The sequence below is a fragment of the Tripterygium wilfordii genome, chromosome 9 (genome assembly GCF_013401445.1).
Source record: "Tripterygium wilfordii isolate XIE 37 chromosome 9, ASM1340144v1, whole genome shotgun sequence".
NCBI lineage: Eukaryota > Viridiplantae > Streptophyta > Magnoliopsida > Celastrales > Celastraceae > Tripterygium > Tripterygium wilfordii.
Window position 1 is genome coordinate 46,366 of NC_052240.1, and position 19,070 is coordinate 65,435.

At 37.2% G+C, this 19,070-nt stretch overlaps 2 protein-coding genes and 1 pseudogene across 2 annotated transcripts; all 3 read left to right on the forward strand.

Annotated features, from left to right (window-relative positions):
- The first annotated feature begins 449 nt into the window (after positions 1 to 449).
- Positions 450 to 6,974, forward strand: LOC120006526 (26S proteasome regulatory subunit 8 homolog A-like). The gene is made up of 9 exons (XM_038856588.1): positions 450 to 758; positions 1,458 to 1,555; positions 2,983 to 3,207; positions 3,351 to 3,413; positions 3,505 to 3,668; positions 4,126 to 4,282; positions 4,393 to 4,491; positions 5,419 to 5,529; positions 6,539 to 6,974. The coding sequence occupies exons 1-9, from the start codon at positions 557 to 559 to the stop codon at positions 6,677 to 6,679; spliced, it is 1,260 nt and encodes a 419-aa protein (XP_038712516.1). The 5' UTR covers positions 450 to 556; the 3' UTR covers positions 6,680 to 6,974.
- Positions 6,975 to 11,119: 4,145 nt separating this feature from the next.
- Positions 11,120 to 14,526, forward strand: LOC120005824 (annotated as a pseudogene).
- A 275-nt stretch (positions 14,527 to 14,801) lies between these two features.
- LOC120005825 (GTP-binding nuclear protein Ran-A1-like) lies at positions 14,802 to 18,177 on the forward strand. The gene is made up of 8 exons (XM_038855671.1): positions 14,802 to 14,952; positions 15,114 to 15,183; positions 15,909 to 15,965; positions 16,043 to 16,160; positions 16,859 to 16,948; positions 17,082 to 17,261; positions 17,355 to 17,432; positions 17,710 to 18,177. The coding sequence occupies exons 1-8, from the start codon at positions 14,950 to 14,952 to the stop codon at positions 17,777 to 17,779; spliced, it is 666 nt and encodes a 221-aa protein (XP_038711599.1). The 5' UTR covers positions 14,802 to 14,949; the 3' UTR covers positions 17,780 to 18,177.
- The last annotated feature ends 893 nt before the right edge of the window (positions 18,178 to 19,070 follow it).

Consider the following 19,070-nt stretch of genomic DNA (forward strand, 5'->3'; position numbering starts at 1 on the left):
TGTGTGTTGATCATTTGACACATAGTCTGGCCTTCATGCCCCTCGGGTATGACTTAGCGTGTGTGTGGCATATGGGCCTTTCAAAAAAAAAATTGACTTAGCGTGTGTGTTGATCATTTGACACATAGCCTTCATACCCTTCGGGTATGACTTAACGTGTGTGTGGCATATGGGCCTTTCAAAAAAAAAAAAGTATTTTTGATATATTGATCATTTGACACATAAGCACCATAGCACCATTTGTCACTTAGGACATGCTATTTGCCACATCAACAACTTAGTGATTCAAATTGACAAAATCTGACCGATGATCAATTTGAAACAAATTAAATATTAGAAGATCAAATTGGCACAATTTGATTTTGACGCATCAAATTGAAACATTTACTATATTTTATATTTCAGGACTACTCGTTCTATTAACCCAAAGGTGACTATATATATCTCGGGCCGCTTATCTCCCACTCCGGGTAAACCAAACTATACTCCCAAACTAGCTTGATTCGAAAGAAACATCCAGCCCTTGGAAGAGAAGGAGAATAAGGGTTCGCTGGCTATGGCAACTGGCGGAGTGGAGACGAAGCAACCGGAATCGGCGGTGCCAGAAGAGATGTGCTCTGCGAAGGGGGCCGCGAAGCAGGGTGAGGGGCTGAGGCAGTATTATCATCAACACAACCACGAGTTACAGCTTCTCCTCCGACAGAAGACACATAATCTGAATCGCCTTGAAGCACAGCGCAACGACCTTAATTCCAAAGGCAACCCCTAAGCCCTAGTTTGTTCATTTTCGGTGGATCTATATTTTGAAATTTTTTTGTTTTCCAGTTTTGTCTAATCAGGTTAGGGTTTGGATTTCAATTTCTCTGTCTGTTGTCTTTACGATTGTAAATATTGCTTAATGTTTTTTTTTTTTTAAAGTTTGTGGGGCTACAAAGTTTATGGGAAATTACGATGAAAGAGATACCAAAGCTTAATTAACTGCCATGATGGAGAAGTTCATATCCTCGACTACTGTTTTTCAGCTTCAATAATTCTTATCTTAAATGTATCTTGTTGACTGGAAACATTCTTACCTCGTTTCAAGATAGCCCTAATTCCATGCAATGGGTTGGGGGAAAATGTAGCAGCATACAGCTACTCTTATGGTTACGATTTTGCATGAACATGGATAGTTCGTTCTATCCCAAAACTTACATGAGGTTTTGGAATTTTTCCGCTTAACATGGATGTTGTTGAAGCCTCAGAACAAGATGGCTTGCACTTCATGTGTATTGATTTACTCACTCGGATTTACACTATCCTTTTCTGTTTTTGTTTTTTTAGAACTTGATCTGATGGTTAGTTGGAGTTAGAGCTATTGGGTCTAAACAGTTTGTTTTTCCATTATCGATTCCTTTTCCTTACTCCCTCGTTTTTCAATGGGCCATTGACATTTTTTGAATTTGCAACTTGGGCAGTGAGGATGCTTAGGGAAGAACTGCAGCTGCTCCAAGAGCCTGGATCATATGTTGGTGAAGTTGTCAAAGTAATGGGGAAAAACAAGGTTTTGGTTAAGGTACACTATCTTCAACCCATGTGCTGATGTTGACAAGTGCTGTAATTTGCATACATGATATGGATGTGTGTTTCACATATGTTTGGAGAGAATCAATGGATGGCTATGTAAGAAAGAAAAAATGAGGGTCAAGTGTTGATACGTGGTGGTTAACCAGGGAAAGGTGCACAAAACTGCGCATTTCTTCCCCTTCCCATCCAGCAATTATACCCTATGTCTTGACCTCTGTATTTTCACTAAACAATACAATTAGCAAGAAACTGAATCTGAGAAAAATTCCTGCTCTATTATATTCGTTTCATATGAGTAGTAATCATGGGGTGCAACCTAGAGGTCACATGTTCAATTTCTGGAAACAACATTCCCAGGTGTCATGTGGGGGTAAAGTCTGCGTACATCTTGACTATCCTTGACCCCACCCATTGTGGGAGCCTTGTGCATGAGCGTTGTTTACCTTGAGTAGTAATCATGGACCTAATTTGGTTAGGTGCTGGGCCTCCCATCTCACGTATGGATTGGTCTTCCTTGGGGTGGTGCCCCTACATAGGTAGATCTCCTTAGCACAACTTCCTTCAATTTATCTTTCGAATCAAATCCTATCCTTTTTAGTCCATAAAGTTTCTAGTTGTTTCTCAGGAGCCCTTTTCCTTGCACCATAAATTTAACCAACCAGTGAATGTACTTTAACATTCAAAGAAATACCCCCCCCCCCCGGTGAACGTATGAAGCCATGAATGTCCCAAGCATATTCATAATTTCTGAATACAAGATTTTAAAACTTTTGACACATTTTACTTACCAGGTCTTCTCCATTTACTGGTGCATTTTCACTGCCTTCTTCCATCTGTTAAACCGTGCTACCTTATTTTGTAGAATGAGAAGTTTAAATCTGTAAAGTTCAATTATATGACCGTGGCATAAAAATGCAGCGTTTATGTCGTAGAAATCAAGAACATGACAGTTGTAGTTATCCATATAACCCCTGTTGTTGGTTGTGTTGTTTTTGCTCATCTTCGTATTTGAGTCGTGCTGTGTCTCTGGTTTGTGTGACTATTCTCCGATGATTGGAACCAGTGACGTTGCACCCAATTATGAAAAGTGAAATGCTGCTGATGGGAACAATCGTTGTGTGAGAGGAAAGTTTCATTCGATAAAAGATTCTTTTAGTATTTTATTTTTTTGGCTGGTATTTGTTTGCTCAATCTACGTATGCCAGGCTCTATCACTGTTATCCTGTTCTGCTTTTGACAAACAATGGACCCAACTTAAGCAGTATAGGATTTGTATTCTATGATGATTTTGCAACTCTATTTTTGAAGATGGTGTGAGCTTGGTTCCTTCATCTTTGGATGTTTTATAGTTTTTATGGAGCCTATCACTGGTGTATAATACCTAGCTTATCCATCAATGTCCTTTTTTGCTTTCAGGTTCATCCAGAGGGGAAATATGTTGTTGATATTGATAAAAATATTGATATAACAACAATCACTCCATCAACAAGAGTTGCCCTCCGTAATGACAGCTATGTCCTTCATTTGATCTTGCCAAGCAAAGTCGATCCCTTGGTCAACCTTATGAAGGTTGAAAAAGTTCCAGATTCTACATATGACATGATTGGTGGTCTTGACCAGCAAATTAAAGAGATTAAAGAGGTTATGTTCTTTCAAATTCTTGTTTTAAATATGTTCTTCTGCATTTTGTGCTGTGGGTTTTCTTAATGTGGTATGATCCCTTCATTATAATTGTCATTGTTGATTGGACGTGTTCCTTATGTCATTCGCTACTAATTTTTCAGGTCATTGAGCTTCCAATTAAGCATCCTGAATTGTTTGAGAGTCTTGGGATAGCCCAACCAAAGGTGAGTTCTATGAACAACTTCATCTGCTGATTCATCTTCTTCTTCTTTTTTTTAAATTGCTTTAACTAGCTGCAGCTGTCTTGTGTGTTAGGGTGTGCTTTTATATGGCCCACCTGGTACAGGGAAGACGCTCTTGGCCAGGGCGGTGGCCCATCATACTGATTGTACTTTCATCAGGGTTTCTGGTTCTGAATTAGTCCAGAAGTACATTGGAGAAGGTTCAAGAATGGTTAGAGAACTTTTTGTTATGGCAAGGTTTGCTTCTTACTTTCAGCTGGTTTGTTGATATGTCAGTTCTTTGCTGATTATTTACTTTCCTATTCCCTCTAATATATATTTTGGTTGGTTCATTATCGGCATTGAGGTTCTATTTTTGGTTGACAATTTGGAAATGGGATTTGTTCATTCCGATAGTATTTTTTATTGACTATATCATCGAAGCTTGTGGCATATTATGATATTATGCTTATGACTTGAATGGGATAATAAATTAACCAGTTTCTGTTAGGAAGATATATTACAGGTGAATCTTTTTTGCTTTCCCCCCTCCCAAAAAAACCACCACAGGTGAACCTCAAAACCGGTTTGTTTTTAGTGGAATTTGAAGTTATTGCATGCTTTTATAATCTGCTGGTGCATTTGAAAAATTATGTTCTTATTTTGCAACATTGGTTAGATATGTACTGTAATTTATTTTCTCATTTTAACACAGAGAGCATGCTCCGTCAATTATTTTCATGGATGAAATAGACAGCATTGGATCTGCTAGAATGGAATCTGGAAGTGGCAATGGTGACAGTGAGGTGCAGCGAACTATGTTGGAGCTTCTCAATCAGCTGGATGGGTTTGAAGCTTCTAACAAGATCAAGGTATGCTAAATAGGCTAAATGTGTGTGTAATCTGAACTTTTGAACAATAGATCAGCCAAGTATGATTCTTCAAATCACTTGTTACCTACCATAAAACTTCTTCGTAACAGGTTTTGATGGCCACTAATCGGATTGATATTCTCGATCAAGCTCTCCTCAGGCCAGGGAGGATTGACAGAAAGATTGAATTTCCAAATCCTAATGAAGAGGTACATGCCTACACTCACGATGGTATCAGATCTTCTAAATAGGCTTGTTCTGCTGTTTTCTTGTTCTTATTTTTTTATTAACTGTTTTCTTGGTGCTTCAATTAAATTGATTAACCATTCAAAAGAAATTTAATTATCATAATTTTTCCCATGTTAATGACTTAATGTCACAACACAGAAGTATATGACCCATCAATTATGTGTCATTCAAACAGAAGTGTCTTTTAAAATTATGCATTGAACATGCAGCTTCAAAAATATGTGTGTGTATATATATATATATATCATATGCTGTATTATGTAGCTTCTACATGCTTTAGAGTAGTGTTGTATGGGGTTGTCTGTGAAAGAGTTTTGCAAACTAAAATTTGGGTTGGAAATGTCAAATGCTTTCTTACATGACTAAAGGTAAAGCGCTTAAGTGAGAGTATAATAGATTTGCTAGATTTTTTATTTTGAAGTACACACTGCTTCTTTTCAGTCTGCCTTTTTTCAACGACATTTTGAGGCTCGTGTATTCTTAGCACATTGTAAATGGTTCCTATTGATCAATCAAGAAAGGGGGTTGCATTTGAATGAATTTGATTGAACACGCGCCAAGTTGGTTCCAGAAGCACAGTATAGATGTGTAAAGTCACAAACTACCTCCTTTAAATTACAGTGATAACCTATGGACCCTTTAAACCAGAAAAGCAAATTGTAACACCAAGTGCAGTCAGTTTTACCTAAAGATGCTTCCTTCCCTTGAAAAACTCTAATGTCACTGTTGTCTTCACTGTGGTGAACTTTTCTCGATAAGAATTACATTTTGATGTGATGCATGATTCTATGTGTGGGATTTTATGGTAGTTGCTTTTTGATATCTTTTCTCGATAAGAATAGCTTTTTTATGTGATGCATGATTCGTTGGGTGGAATTTTGTTGCAGTCACGTTTCGATATCTTGAAAATTCATTCAAGAAGGATGAATTTAATGCGTGGGATTGATTTGAAGAAAATTGCAGAGAAGATGAATGGTGCATCTGGTGCAGAGCTCAAGGTATGTGTGACGTTGAATGGCCATATTCTCTCCTTGCTGTTAATTCTCTCAACCTTCTCAATCTATATCAATAATTGCTTGTAGAGTATGAAATTAAATTTTTGTTCATTTAGATTATTCATCCCAGAAAGCTTTTGATCTCTGTTTTTCCATCATGTTTTCAATTATTGGCTCCACTTTTTTGATTTTTGAAATATATGATTTTCAATTTGGAGTCATCTAAAAACCTGTTTGCATCAATATAATGGCGTCATTTTTTGTGTTGATTGCTGAGAAGTTGAGCTTGAAGTTCCATTTTTAACGACCTAGGTTGAACTTGTTTTAAGCTATCTCACAATTTTCTGAGAACTGAGTGGAAACAACTTAATTTTAGAACTGAACAGTGAATTGTATGGCTGACAATGATTGGAATTGACCATGAAATTTATTGGATTAAATTAGCTTCTTCGAAAAAAGTTCTTGGATCTAATTTGTTGGTGATGTAGCTTAGACATAGCTGCCCATGCCCATGTCAGGTTCTTGGATCTAATTTGTTTGAGTCATGTTTGACCTTACACCCAAAGCACGCACCTGTTTTTTTTTTATATGCATCTCAAAGTTTTTTGATATGCATCTCCTTTGATATGGAGGACTTGGTGGTGTTTTTTCAGTTGCTGTTTTGCTAGATCTATTTCAGTTGAAACCTGAATGATTAAGTTATTAGGGTGTACATGAGAGATGGCTGATATTTGCCTAGAAACACTAGTTTATGTAGCTGTGGCCTTTGGCCAAATTTGACTTGTGAATTCCATTTAGATTAGGGAATGGATCAATGATTGTACCTTACATAACTGTTTTTGTTTTGGGGTGGGGGGGGGGGGGGTGTTTTTGTTGTGTTCCATATTATGTTTCACTGTCCCGGGGGAAAAAAATAATTATGTTTCACTTTAGATTGATACAAGTTCCAGGCATTTTCCTTTATCCTGACTTGATTGACATGAACACGGGTTGCCCTTTTTCTACCTTGCAGGCAGTGTGCACCGAGGCAGGGATGTTTGCTTTAAGAGAGAGGAGGGTCCACGTGACGCAAGAAGACTTTGAGATGGCTGTGGCCAAAGTGATGAAAAAGGAGACAGAGAAGAACATGTCATTGCGGAAGCTCTGGAAGTAATTCGATCTGTGTATTTATCTTTGAAGTAAAACAACATCTGTATGGAAACACAGCACAATGCCCTTTCCTGATGATTGTGCTTCATTGGCAAGATTGTGGGGCCCCTTAAAATGGCTAATCATTTCAAAAAACGTTGGGTATCAATCGTCCAATATTTTCAAGATCATGTAGTTCCTGGCTGAGATATTTTGAACTGTTCTTATCGTTTGGATTATGTGACGCAGATGGCTATATTTTTACTTGAGCGAATGATGACAAGACTGGTTCTACTTTGTTTTGACCTGATTTGCTGTGATTGGTGATACTGTGTAAAAGATTTTTCATGGAAGGCATGATTCTCACATTTCGTGAGCTTCCTTGAAAGACGCCAAACATGATATTTTCCATCAGCAAATGAGTTTTCAAATTGGAGTTCTCAACCAATCTCTGTGAACATTATACAGTCAACTTGGATGGCTCAATTTTCCTAGACGCTTAACCGGATTGAGAAGATCTTTTCAATGGAATTTGCAGGATCAAATGATCAATCATGGTGTCCCATTGGCATTTTATGGGATGTTTTCGGGGAAATACAACTTTTGATCATTGAAATATCTGATCAGGTTCAACTTAGTTACTTATTTTTCGGGTTAATACCATTTTCGGTCACTGAAAGATTTTGCATTTTCCAATTTGGTAACTAAATGTTCAAATGTTTCAATTTGGTAACTAAAAGTTGTTTTTTGTTTCATTATAGTAACTCGGTCAGATTTTTGATATTTTGGTCAGTCAAAGTGTCTATGTGGTGCCTATGTGACACTTTGACCATCATCTCCAATTGATTTCTTGTTAGTGTGTCCCGACATTTGTCCACGTGGGAAAAGATTTTGAAATACAAATTTATTAACAAATGTTTTAACCAAAATAAAAATTAGAAAATCACCTCCCTGATGTCCTTTGTGCCCATTGCAGATTTCAACTCTCCAATGATACAAATAGGATCTTGCAGTTAAGGAACCCAACTATGGGTTTGTCTATGGCTTGTTCAATTCAGATTAATTGATTTAAAATTAGGTACTACCACTTCTTCGTTGTCCCTATCTTGCTCCCCTCTTTACCCACATGCTTGAAGCTTCAACCCAAGCAGTACTCAGGCCATGGACAAAGCATACAAAGAAGACAAAGAAGATCTACGAGCACTTCTAGAAGCTGTCATCAAAGCCTCAAAAGAACTTCATCAAGGCCCCATTTTTTCAACAAAGGATCCCCACTCGACAGTCAGAGATCTTTTCTCGATCTGGATTTGAAAGCCATACCTCCATGATAAAAGCTCCTTTGAAACGGATCGGAGAAGATTTTGTGGAGTTCTCATTTGAAACGGGCCGACGACGGCAACAGTAGATATACAAAAAATTGTGAGAAAATCGTATGATTTTTATGAGATTTTAGGGTTTAGGAGTTTGTGGGAATATCTTTCAATGCCACATCACCAATTTTAACTCAGTCATCTTTCCATCTAGCAAAGTCGTCAAAATTTAACAGTATTGTGGCACTCTGACTGACCGAAATATCATAAATCTGACCGAGTGATTATAATGAAACAAAAAAATACTTCTAGTTACCAAATTGAAACATTTGAATATTGAGTGACCAAATTGAAAAATGTAAAATCTTTCAGTGATCAAAAGTGGTATTAACCCCTTATTTTATTTTTCAAATGTTTCAATTTAGATATTCAAATTTCTAAATGGTCTCAAACAAGTCATATGAGTAGTTTTTAGCTATTTCAGACAGTTAAATTATCTACATGGCATAAAAAATAATAAAAAGCAGCTTATCTAGCGTTAAAAATTAAAACAAACATAAAATGTATCAATAAAACATCTTTGCTCTCCCAGCTTCTCATATTCTCTCTGGTAAAATCCACGAACCCTAACCAAGTTTTGGTGTCTCAACTTAGCAATTGACATCACTTGATGCTCGAAATCATTGAGTCTCTCCAGCCCTTGCTCTCCAATGCGACATGAACAAGTGACGAAAATACAAATAGCAGTTTGGCTATGAGCCTGTGTCCGGCGGCTAGAGAACAATTTGGGTTTTTTGAATTTTATTTTTTTATGTTTATTTTCTTAATATCCAAGTTATCAATTTGTCAGCCCACATAAGTAAAAATCAATTGAATTTGACTTTTGTCTTCCATATCACAAGTTTGACTGACTGAAATAGCTAAAGACTGCCCATGTGATCTGTTTGAAACAATTTAAAAATTTGAATACCAAAATTGAAACATTTGAAAAATGAATGACTAAGTTAAACTAGATCATATATTTCAATGACCAAAGATTATCTTCCCCCGGATGTTTTCATTTGTATGGATTTGGGTTAACGTTCCACTATTGACACCACCAGCAATGGTCCACAAGAAGGAGCCAAGAGACCTTGATTTTGAACCCAATTCATTTGCAGTGACACATGCCTCTACAAAGTACAATCAATCAAGATCAAGATAGGAGACTGAGACGACTTCTTTCCACTTTGCCTGGGCCCTTTCTGGATTTTTAATGTCCATTCGAATGCCAATTTGCATGGGCTGAAAACGGACTTGACCCAAATAGAGTTGGGCCCTTTTAGTATTCAGTCCATCACATAACCTTCTTGAAGATTGTCACTGTCAGTGATACTGTGAGGCAAAATGATATGTGTCCATAATTTTCCATAATCTAAGTGGTATGAGTAGAAGTGTGTGGGAGTATTTTGTATTAAATGGTCCCCACACTTCTTCTCATACCACCTAGATTATGGACAATTATGAACACCAAAATTATGGATATGTATACTTCTCCTCATACCACATAGATTATGGACAATTATGGACATATAGTGTCTCCGTACTGTGAGATGTAGGGTTTACCCGTTTGAGGTGTTTAGGGGTGTTGAGAAGGGTTGGGTTCGTCCCGAACACCTCCCAACCCTTGACTATTTCAGGCGGTCAGAACTGTTGAGATAAAACCTCTCTATATCTCAGAACAAATATCTATTTATACAAGGCTTCTCCGTGAATCTCGGGAAAAAACAGAGAATAAGAGAGAGTTTCCCTGTGAATTATGGGTAAAAATTGCCACGTAATATTTGACTCTAAGAAAACAGTAATTTTAACCAAGCAACACCCCCCCTATCTACGACATTTCGTCTTCGTCACAGTAGTTCCAGGGAATGTACACGTTCGACAGATTTCTCCTTCCCATTTTTTCAATAAGCTTTAGACAACCTCTCTCTTCTTCCCCGTCTCTCCATCTTCACTACCCAACGCTACTCCGGTGACCTTCGAACAAGAAAACAGATCCGCGACTCTAAGATCTAGGAGGAATCAACCCATAAAATGGATCTAGAGAATCGATACAGCCGCAGTCCCTGCTGCAAGTGCTTTCTCTTCTACCTCACTTTTTCATTCTAAAAAAACCGCTATACGGTAATTATTGTTCTTTGTGGATCGGGTTCTCAAATTCTAAGGATCTTTTGGGTTGGTTCATTCTATTTTATGAATTATGGGGCGCTCCTCTATCTCCTTTCTGAACTTTTATGTGGATTAATTAATTTTGTTATACTCCAACTATTTAATCTACCCTATGTTTTGAGTTTTGCTGAATTTCATTTTTTTTCATTTGATTATGATCTGCCCATGAAATGTAATTTAACGTCTGTTATTTTAATTCAAAGAATGCAGAGTTGTTGTGGCTGAGGTTGAGGCAATCCGATGTGAGGGAAAGCTTCTCCCTTAATTATAAGAAAATCATCAATGCTAATAATAAAGACATATCAAAAATTAAATAAACATAATATTAAAGATGTTAATTATGAAAAAATCAATGCTAATAATTGTCAAAAATTATTACAAAATACTGAAATGTTTTAGAAGTTGTCACATCTATTTCTGTATGGCTCAAACTTTTACTATATATAATAAAATAAAATTGGAGTTGTGTTAAGAAACATTTGCGATCATCACGCATTTTCCGTCTCATGTGATCAATCATATGTTATAATTTAATAATGTCATGTTATATATAACAGTGCTATTATCTTGCTACTGAATGTACTCGCATTATAATTAAAATCTTTGTGAAGTGTATTACACTTCAAACTTGATCACTTTTAAGAACATTTTAGTTTTAACTTTTAGTCGCGTGAATAAATGGGGACACATATTTTTCGCTCTGTTGACGCTATTGAGTACTCAGGTTTATAATGAGATTCATGATTTGTCCATTTACTACTATGTATAGAATGTTGTCCACACACACGTTTTTGATGACCTTTATCACTTTGGAGAAAAAAACAACGCAAACAAGAATTGTTAGACTCTGAACATATTTAAAAATCTCAACCCCTCCCAACCCAATACTTCAACATCCTGAACACCTCAAACCACGAACGTGTAGGTGTGCTCCACGCCAAGTCGCCAACTGGATAAGTGGGCTTTGATTTTCATATTTTTTTTATTATTTTAATAAAATTGAAGGGCTTCGCCTACTCTCTCTCTCCCTCCGAATTGATTTTGACGGGGGCTTTTTCTGCGTCAACCACGGTTGTGATCGTTTGGTATTCGGTGATTGAGATTTAATTATTGTTTTGTTTGTTTCAGTTAAGGCTTTTTTTGGGAGAGGTATCTGATTTGGATTATCCATGAAAGGCGAATTGCAGCTTGAACCATTACCTGAACCATCATTACCGGTAGGTGGTGGTGGTGGCGGTGATGAACGAGATCGTAATGAATCTGATCCTCTGCTGGAGAACCATCCTGATTCGCCTCCAAGAAGTTCAAGAGGGATAACACATGAGGACGACGTTGAGGGTGGTTCTATTCCATGTTGCCGCATTTGCCTCGAGTGTGATGGCGAATCAGGTTACGCTAGTTCTTTCCTTTTCCTGCCTTTTGAATTTCAAGAAATTGTAATTGTGTTTCATTTAGGGATTTTTTTAAAATTTTCAACGATTTTGCATATTGAACTAAGTGATGGTGCACGTTTCAAATAATTTGATGGGAAAGCAAAAGGGTCACTCATGAATCCGATATCTTTTTTTCCCCGAAAAGGAATTTTGGATACGCTTGGAAGACCGCCCGTTTACTTTTAGTACAAAAGAATTTGGGAACAAATTAGAACTAGTGTAGAGTTAAAAGAACATGATTGTAATCCTAACGAATTACTGACTTAGCTCCATTTTCACAATATGGTTTCTTGAGTAACCTTTTACTGATCCAAGAACTGGGAAAGCTTAATGCTTTAATGCTCTATTGGAACTCTTTTGTACTTTTCTCTCTGCCATTTATTCAAAGCTTGGCATAAATCTCTAGTTTGACATGGATTGTTGACAATTTTTGCTCCTTCTATAAATGTAGTTGAAAATTCAGACAACATACCATTGTAAAATGGTCCTTACTAATTTCAAACTTAAGGCATTTGCTTTTTTGATCCATGCGTTTCTCTAAATATTGCTTCTTTTGCTCTTCTGTGTCTTTTTGGTGCATCACATAGATCCTTGGGAGGCATATTGTGTTCAAGTTTTACTTTTCTTCTACATATTCCTGTTAATTGTGTGTAAATCTATTCTCTTTGATCTAATTGTTGTTTAATTTCGTAGATGATCAACTAATATCCCCATGCCTCTGTAAAGGCACCCAACAATTTGTTCACCGATCATGCCTCGATCATTGGCGTTCAGTAAAGGTACCAGTAACATTATTTTGTTTCTTTCGCAAGAAGGATGGTTAAAAATTCTCCAATGGATCTGATACGAAGTCCAACCCTCACCTTTCCTTTTTTGGGATCGACAGGAAGGTTTTGCTTTCTCTCATTGCACAACTTGCAAAGCTCAGTATCATCTCCGAGTTGAATTTTTTGAGGACAATTCTTGGCATAAGATAAAGCTCAGACTTTTTGTGCCAAGGGATGTTTTTCTTGTATTTTTGGCTGTACAAACGGTCAGTGATCTTGCTTTCTTCTCTGTCAACGAAATAATTCATTTTGAGGCTGTATACTTGCCAATCAATCAGATGTTCCTTACACAGTTACTCGTGCCTTGTTTTTACTTGTATTCATGTTTTATTGGAACAGTTTCGGTGCTAATGCCTTTTGTTTCCCGAGTTATGAAGGTTTTATGATAATAGGTTGTTGTGTGCTTGTATTATAGAATGCATATTGATGATGTTTTGCTTTCTGGCTGGATATCATTTTTTACATGTTTATTTATTCATATGTTTGTCGTTCTTGGAGGAAGCATTGTCTTATCATGTGCGAATGTTTTACTTATTTGTTGAATGGACTAGTTCTCCACTTCTCCCTAAGTTTTTCCGGTGTTTTGAATTTTCAAGTATCTTTGAGCCTGAAATTATGTCTTCTTTCCTATTTGAAGTGTTTATTTTAAATTGGTGGTTTTCTTTGTTTTCCAGGCTATTTCTGCAATTGGTGGCTTTGCATATGTCATGGATAAAGATGGAACCTTTAGGAACTCATCCAGTGATGAATGGGATCACATACTGTCAAAACATCCTATCCCATTTTATTACTGTATAGGTAAGCTTTTATTGGTGTTTGTGTTTGTTGTCCTGCTGAAATTGAATTTCAAATGCTTACAACAACCGTCTGATTAACGAATGCTTTTCCCGAAAATTATTTGCAATCTGCATAGTTAAATAGAAGCAGGAATACATATGCAACATGTGTGGGGGACATTGTTCTACACTTCTGACTGTAACATTTGGGCTATAAGTGGCCATTTCAGGTGTTAGGTTCTTTGAATCTTTGGGAAAGTTGGCACTTGTGTCTGTTGTATTACCCTATTTTAATATGTTGAATTTTGTCTCCATTTTTTGAGTTCGAAAATGTTACTGGTGAAGTAATATGAGACCCCCATAGGTGTATATTTTCTATTCTCGTATCTTTCCCTGCAATGACTTGTGCTGATACTCCCATAGTTTTCTGAGAGCACCCCTTGCCCCCTTCCAATATGGTGTGTCTCTGAGTTTTTTTCTGGTGAGAATTTGTTTCAGCTACCTTGTTTTTTTGTTTCCCGTTGAAAAAATAAAATCCTACCTTTGTTTCGAGTAACTTTCCCATTGATTGTTTTCCCCGTCATTTTGGAAGGAGCGCCCTTTCTTCGTCCGATTGTATTGTAGAAATCACATTCTTTCTGTTTACATGAACTATCCCAGGGGTACTGGCCTTCTTTGTGCTGCTTGGTTTTTTCGGGCTTATGGTACATTGCTCTTCCCTCAATAATAATGATCCACGGATGGCTGGCTGCTAAAACTGCTGTTACGGATGGGGTATTTTGGATTGTTTCCCTGCATCTATGGAGGCATGCTTTGCCTTGGTTATTGCCATTCTGGGCATATGCTGCGACAATGGCAATCCAGAGGATTTGGCAGAGACACTATCACATCCTCACTAAAAGGGAGCTTACGAAGGTAAAGTTTATCAACAGTGTGTGTTAATTGTCTCTAAAACTTAGTCACATTGAATTATAGTGTAATGAGTAAGCCAATAGGGTTGAAGACTTGTGTGGAATGCTCATTCGGGTAATATGTTGCAGGAGTACATAGTGGAAGATCTTCATGTGTGTTATACTCCACCCAAATTGGATGCGGAGCATGAAGAACGTCTGAAACTGTTACAGCTGTTGTAGTAATGTTGGATGTATGACTGTAAGTGTGATAACAAGAGCATCTCCTTCCCACAGCCCGATGCCCCCACGGTCCCGAATTCCTGATGCTTGCAACGGAGTTGTACTAATTTACAAAAAATGCACACTGGGAACTCTTTAACCTCCTCCAACTGACTGTGACCTGAAATTTCAGGATTATTCTCAAACCAGATGCCGTTGTCATTTTCAACACAACACCTGAAACAAATATTTGTTAAACTAATGTAGGGAGTGATAACTAATAGTGTAATAGTAACAAATTTCTAGTTGTCTGCCAATTTGGAATTAACACTCACTAGGAATTTGTGGTCATTGTTCCATTTAAGTCAAAAACAGTACTCATAATTCAGTCACTTAAATCAAATTTATAACATTTTGGTAACTCAACAATTTACCAAATTTCGTTTGATGTGGCGGGTTGACTATAGTAAAATATGATCGACGGTCCAGCTTACTGCGTCATATCAAAGCCAGGTTCAAAAACCTGGAGTACTCCCATTTAAAACCCTTCGCCTTCCTTGCCGTCTCCTTCACCTTACTGCTCTCTTTCTTCACTCGCATTTTCTATCTCGAGCTTTATCGCAAAAGCCATGGTATATCTCCTTCTCTCTCTATTGTTGATCTTTTATCTTCATTTCGCTTTTGTACGCAGCGGCTAACTTTAGGGTTAGGGTTTGGGTTTATGGGTGGTGATCTCTAGACGTTGATGATTAATTGGAAATATATATTTTTTATTTTAATTTTATTTTCGCAGGCTTTACCTGGTCAACAAGCTGTCGATTACCCTAATTTCAAGCTCGTGATCGTTGGTGATGGAGGCACCGGTAATTCTAATTATTCTCCTCCTTTATTTTTTGCCTTCTGTTGTTTGATATTGTTTTCGTTTTTTTGCTTCTCTCTGATTGGTTATGTTATTCAGATTTTGATTTTTTTGCATGTCCTAGTAATAGAATGTGCGTATGCTCTGATTGTTTATATTACTGATTGGGAGATTTTTTAGTTATCCTTATTAGAGATCTTGTTGTCACTAGATGAATTGCTTTGAAATATGTTGTTGTGAATGATTTACTATAAGACATTGGGATAGGTTGGTGAAACCATTACCTCGAATTTACTTGAATTTTGTTTCACTTGACGAAGAAAGGAGAATGTTTATGCTAGAATCAACATATCCTCAGGGAGCTTTCCGAATTTACTTGAATTTCGCTTCACTTGACAAAAAAACGAGAACAGTTATGCTAGAATCAACATATCCTCTGGGAACTTTGTATCTCATATTTAATTCATTGGATGGCTTCTTTTTAGGATGTTACATGTTGCTAGTTATTCCTTAATTATAAGTTTTTCAGGTAGCTTGGTTATAATTGATTTATTATGTTGAACTGAGAATTTAAACTGTATTAGTATTATGTTATATATTGACACAAGAAATCCATTCAAGAGCCTATATTTTCTTGTTAAAGTGAGCAGGTTGTTAGGATATATTATTTTGTATTTTCATGCCAAATGATTTGATTTGAGTTGAGTTGTATGACCTGGGTTGGTGCAGGAAAGACAACTTTTGTGAAGAGGCATCTTACCGGGGAGTTTGAGAAGAAATATGAACGTGAGCGTCTGCCAAAATCTTGTCTGTTTGGTTTTCTGTCCACTGTACTTTTGTTGATTTTTATTTGCAACGTGCAGCAACTATTGGTGTGGAAGTTCATCCTCTGGACTTCTTCACCAACTGTGGGAAAATTCGATTTTACTGTTGGGATACTGCTGGGCAAGAAAAGTTTGGTGGTCTTAGAGATGGTTACTAGTAAGTAAATTTTAAGCAACTGTGCTTCTTGTTGATGCATGGATTTTTGAGGATATTTGGACTTGTTGCTTTGATTGAGTTCAGGGTTCTGTTTCCAACGAATCAGCAAATTGTTGGTGTACTTTTGATAATTGATAATTTGATTTTTTTTCATCCTTGTTCATGTCTTCGTTTGGTCGTCATTCATTGTTCTCATGAAGTGATTTTTTTTGAAACTGATGTGCATTGTATAGATGAAAATGTGTGGAAGTCATTGCGAAGACATTTAGTACTTATTAATTATTACAATAGTTGCAAATTTTGTTTTGGGCTTTTAGTGAATTATTTATTGTTGAAACAGTTTAATTGATGCTGCTTATGTTACTAGATCCTTCAAAGTCTAATAGTTTTGTACTGTTTTTTTTTTATTAAAATTTTGACCGTGTCTTTTTTTAGCTGTTTCATAGGACGTGTATATTTATGCGAGAATTTTGGACTGATTTTAAGCTATTTGGTTCAGTAGTTTGTAGCTTTGATTGATTCCAAGGTATTCAATTGTGCATGATTTTAACGTAGTATTTTCCTTTTTGTTTTCCCCCATTTGCTTCCCTTCTTTTCTATTGAAATATTTCAGCATGAATGTCTTTTTGTGAGGATTTCCTGTCACATCATACCCCCTGCGAGCTGTTTTCTTATTCGAAATTCTTAATTGGTTGCAGTATCCATGGACAATGTGCCATCATCATGTTTGATGTCACCGCTCGTTTGACATACAAGAATGTCCCTACATGGCACCGTGATCTATGTCGGTATGTGATTCAACATATTGTATGCTATGAACTCACTTTGGGGCTTTATAATGTTAGTATTTGCTTTTGGACTTCAAAATGTTCCGGCGGATTCTTCTTTTTTTGTTTTTGTAACAATTGATCACTGTCATAGGGTGTGTGAGAATATCCCAATTGTTCTATGCGGGAACAAGGTTGATGTGAAGAACAGGCAGGTCAAGGCAAAACAGGTGACATTCCACAGGAAGAAGAATCTGCAATACTATGAGATATCTGCCAAGAGCAACTACAATTTTGAGAAACCATTTTTGTACCTTGCTCGTAAGCTTGCAGGGTATGGAATGGTGCCTTATTTCTCTGATTTGTAGTCTGATTCATGGATTCTGTTAAAGTTATTTGAAATTTGCAATCGCTTTGGTGGTTTTAGGGACCCAAATCTTCATTTCGTGGAGTCTCCTGCTCTTGCTCCGCCAGAAGTTCTTATTGATATGGCAGCACAACAACAGTAAGTATTTTGTGAAGTGTGTTCATGGTAGATAGCCCAAATTGATATCAGTTGCTCATAGTTAATTGATTGTTAGCTTGTATAGTATAAGTCTTCTTTGACATTTTTTTTTACTGGAATTGATGGTTGTCAGGCTGTATCAATCTTATTTGACAGCATTCAATTCTTTTTCTCTTGACTAGCTGGCAAGAAGCTTGATATAATGTTTCTATCTGAACATTTATTGTGTTTTGAATTAATCAGCTCCCCAGTCTAAATGTGATTTTTCTTCCTGCAGGCATGAGGCTGAACTTATAGCTGCTGCTAGTCAACCTTTGCCAGATGACGATGATGATACAATTGAGTAGAGGTTTATAATTGTGGGGCGGCTTTTTTGTGTTGTTTAAGTTCCTCTCTAGTCTCTATTCTGTTTCCAGTATTTACTATTTGGTTATTGAGATGGGGACTAAGGATTGAGAACCATGTTAGGGTTCCTACCATTACTTTCTGAGTCAATATTGTGCTTTGTTTATGATGGAGCTTGTTATTCCTGGGCTCTACACGTTTTCTGTGCGTGAAATTTTGGTGTTTACAATTACTGGGATTTGAATGTTCGCCACCCTCTGTGTAGGCATACATGATGCATGTCGACTGTTACGGTGTTACCTCTCCCCATATGTAGATGTGATGGTTGGTTTGGACTATATGTATCCCCAGATTAAACATCAATATTTATGGTTTATATGAGTATCACTTTTAAGATTTATTCTCATTTTATGGTTGTGAGAACGTTAAAGATGGTGACTGAAATATTTGCCAGCTTGAGTGGAGCCGGACTTTGTTGTTTCTGGATCATTCAGGGAAGATAGGTTTTTTTTTTTGCCTTTTTTTGCTATTGGGCTTGGACGGTAATGTGTGGTGTATTGTTTGTGGGCTGTTTTTGTATAAGTTAATGGGTATCTTCTTTAGGGAGCTGGCTTAATATGAATACTTGATCGTTTTCAAGTTTCAACCACTAGGGGAGTGGGTAATTATTTATTAAGTGACCGTCTTTCTACACTTGTGAATCTAAACATATTTGAAACGATAGGTTTAGTTTTTATGCTGCTTGTCCTCGAGAGCTTGTGTTCCACTGGACGAATTTTGGTGTTCTGAGCCCATATCAAAGTGGTTTTTTGTAATCTAGATCTAAGGTGGTGTGAAGATTCTGCTGACTACAGGGGTTTGGTGATTAAATGTTTGCACCATTTTACAAACCCATAATCTACACAAGCGTTGAAATTCTCTCGCGCTAGCCATTGCTTCTGTTGTGCGCAAGTAGTAGGGTTTGTTATCGAATAGTAAAGCACTAGGGAAATATTCAATCGTAAACGTCCCAGTGAATCCCGTCCCAGCCGTCCGAGTAACATCGAATACCCAAAATTGCCTCATCATAACATGTGAAATTCACATGCCAACAAGGCTCCCTAAATTGCACACCCACTAGGCCCACCGTTCCCTGATCACATTAATTGGGCCCCCACCCAAAGTCCCCATTGGTATCGTTTCAAGCCTCGTCCACTAGGCCCATTTGGCATTTCTCACCGTGGACTGAATTCACTGTTGAATGCCCACTATGTTATCCACATCACTCCAACTCTATAGTGGGCCCATTTAAAG

Excerpts from the sequence above, each read along its gene's own strand:
- LOC120005825 (XM_038855671.1), top strand. Across the intron at positions 16,949-17,081 it reads TGGCACCGTGATCTATGTCG|GGTGTGTGAGAATATCCCAA; the intron begins GTATGTGATTCA and ends TCACTGTCATAG. Across the intron at positions 17,433-17,709 it reads GATATGGCAGCACAACAACA|GCATGAGGCTGAACTTATAG; the intron begins GTAAGTATTTTG and ends TTCTTCCTGCAG.
- LOC120006526 (XM_038856588.1), top strand. The coding sequence starts at position 557 with ATGGCAACTGGCGGAGTGGAGACGAAGCAACCGGAATCGGCGGTGCCA. Across the intron at positions 3,414-3,504 it reads TTGGGATAGCCCAACCAAAG|GGTGTGCTTTTATATGGCCC; the intron begins GTGAGTTCTATG and ends CTTGTGTGTTAG. Across the intron at positions 4,492-5,418 it reads TTCCAAATCCTAATGAAGAG|TCACGTTTCGATATCTTGAA; the intron begins GTACATGCCTAC and ends ATTTTGTTGCAG.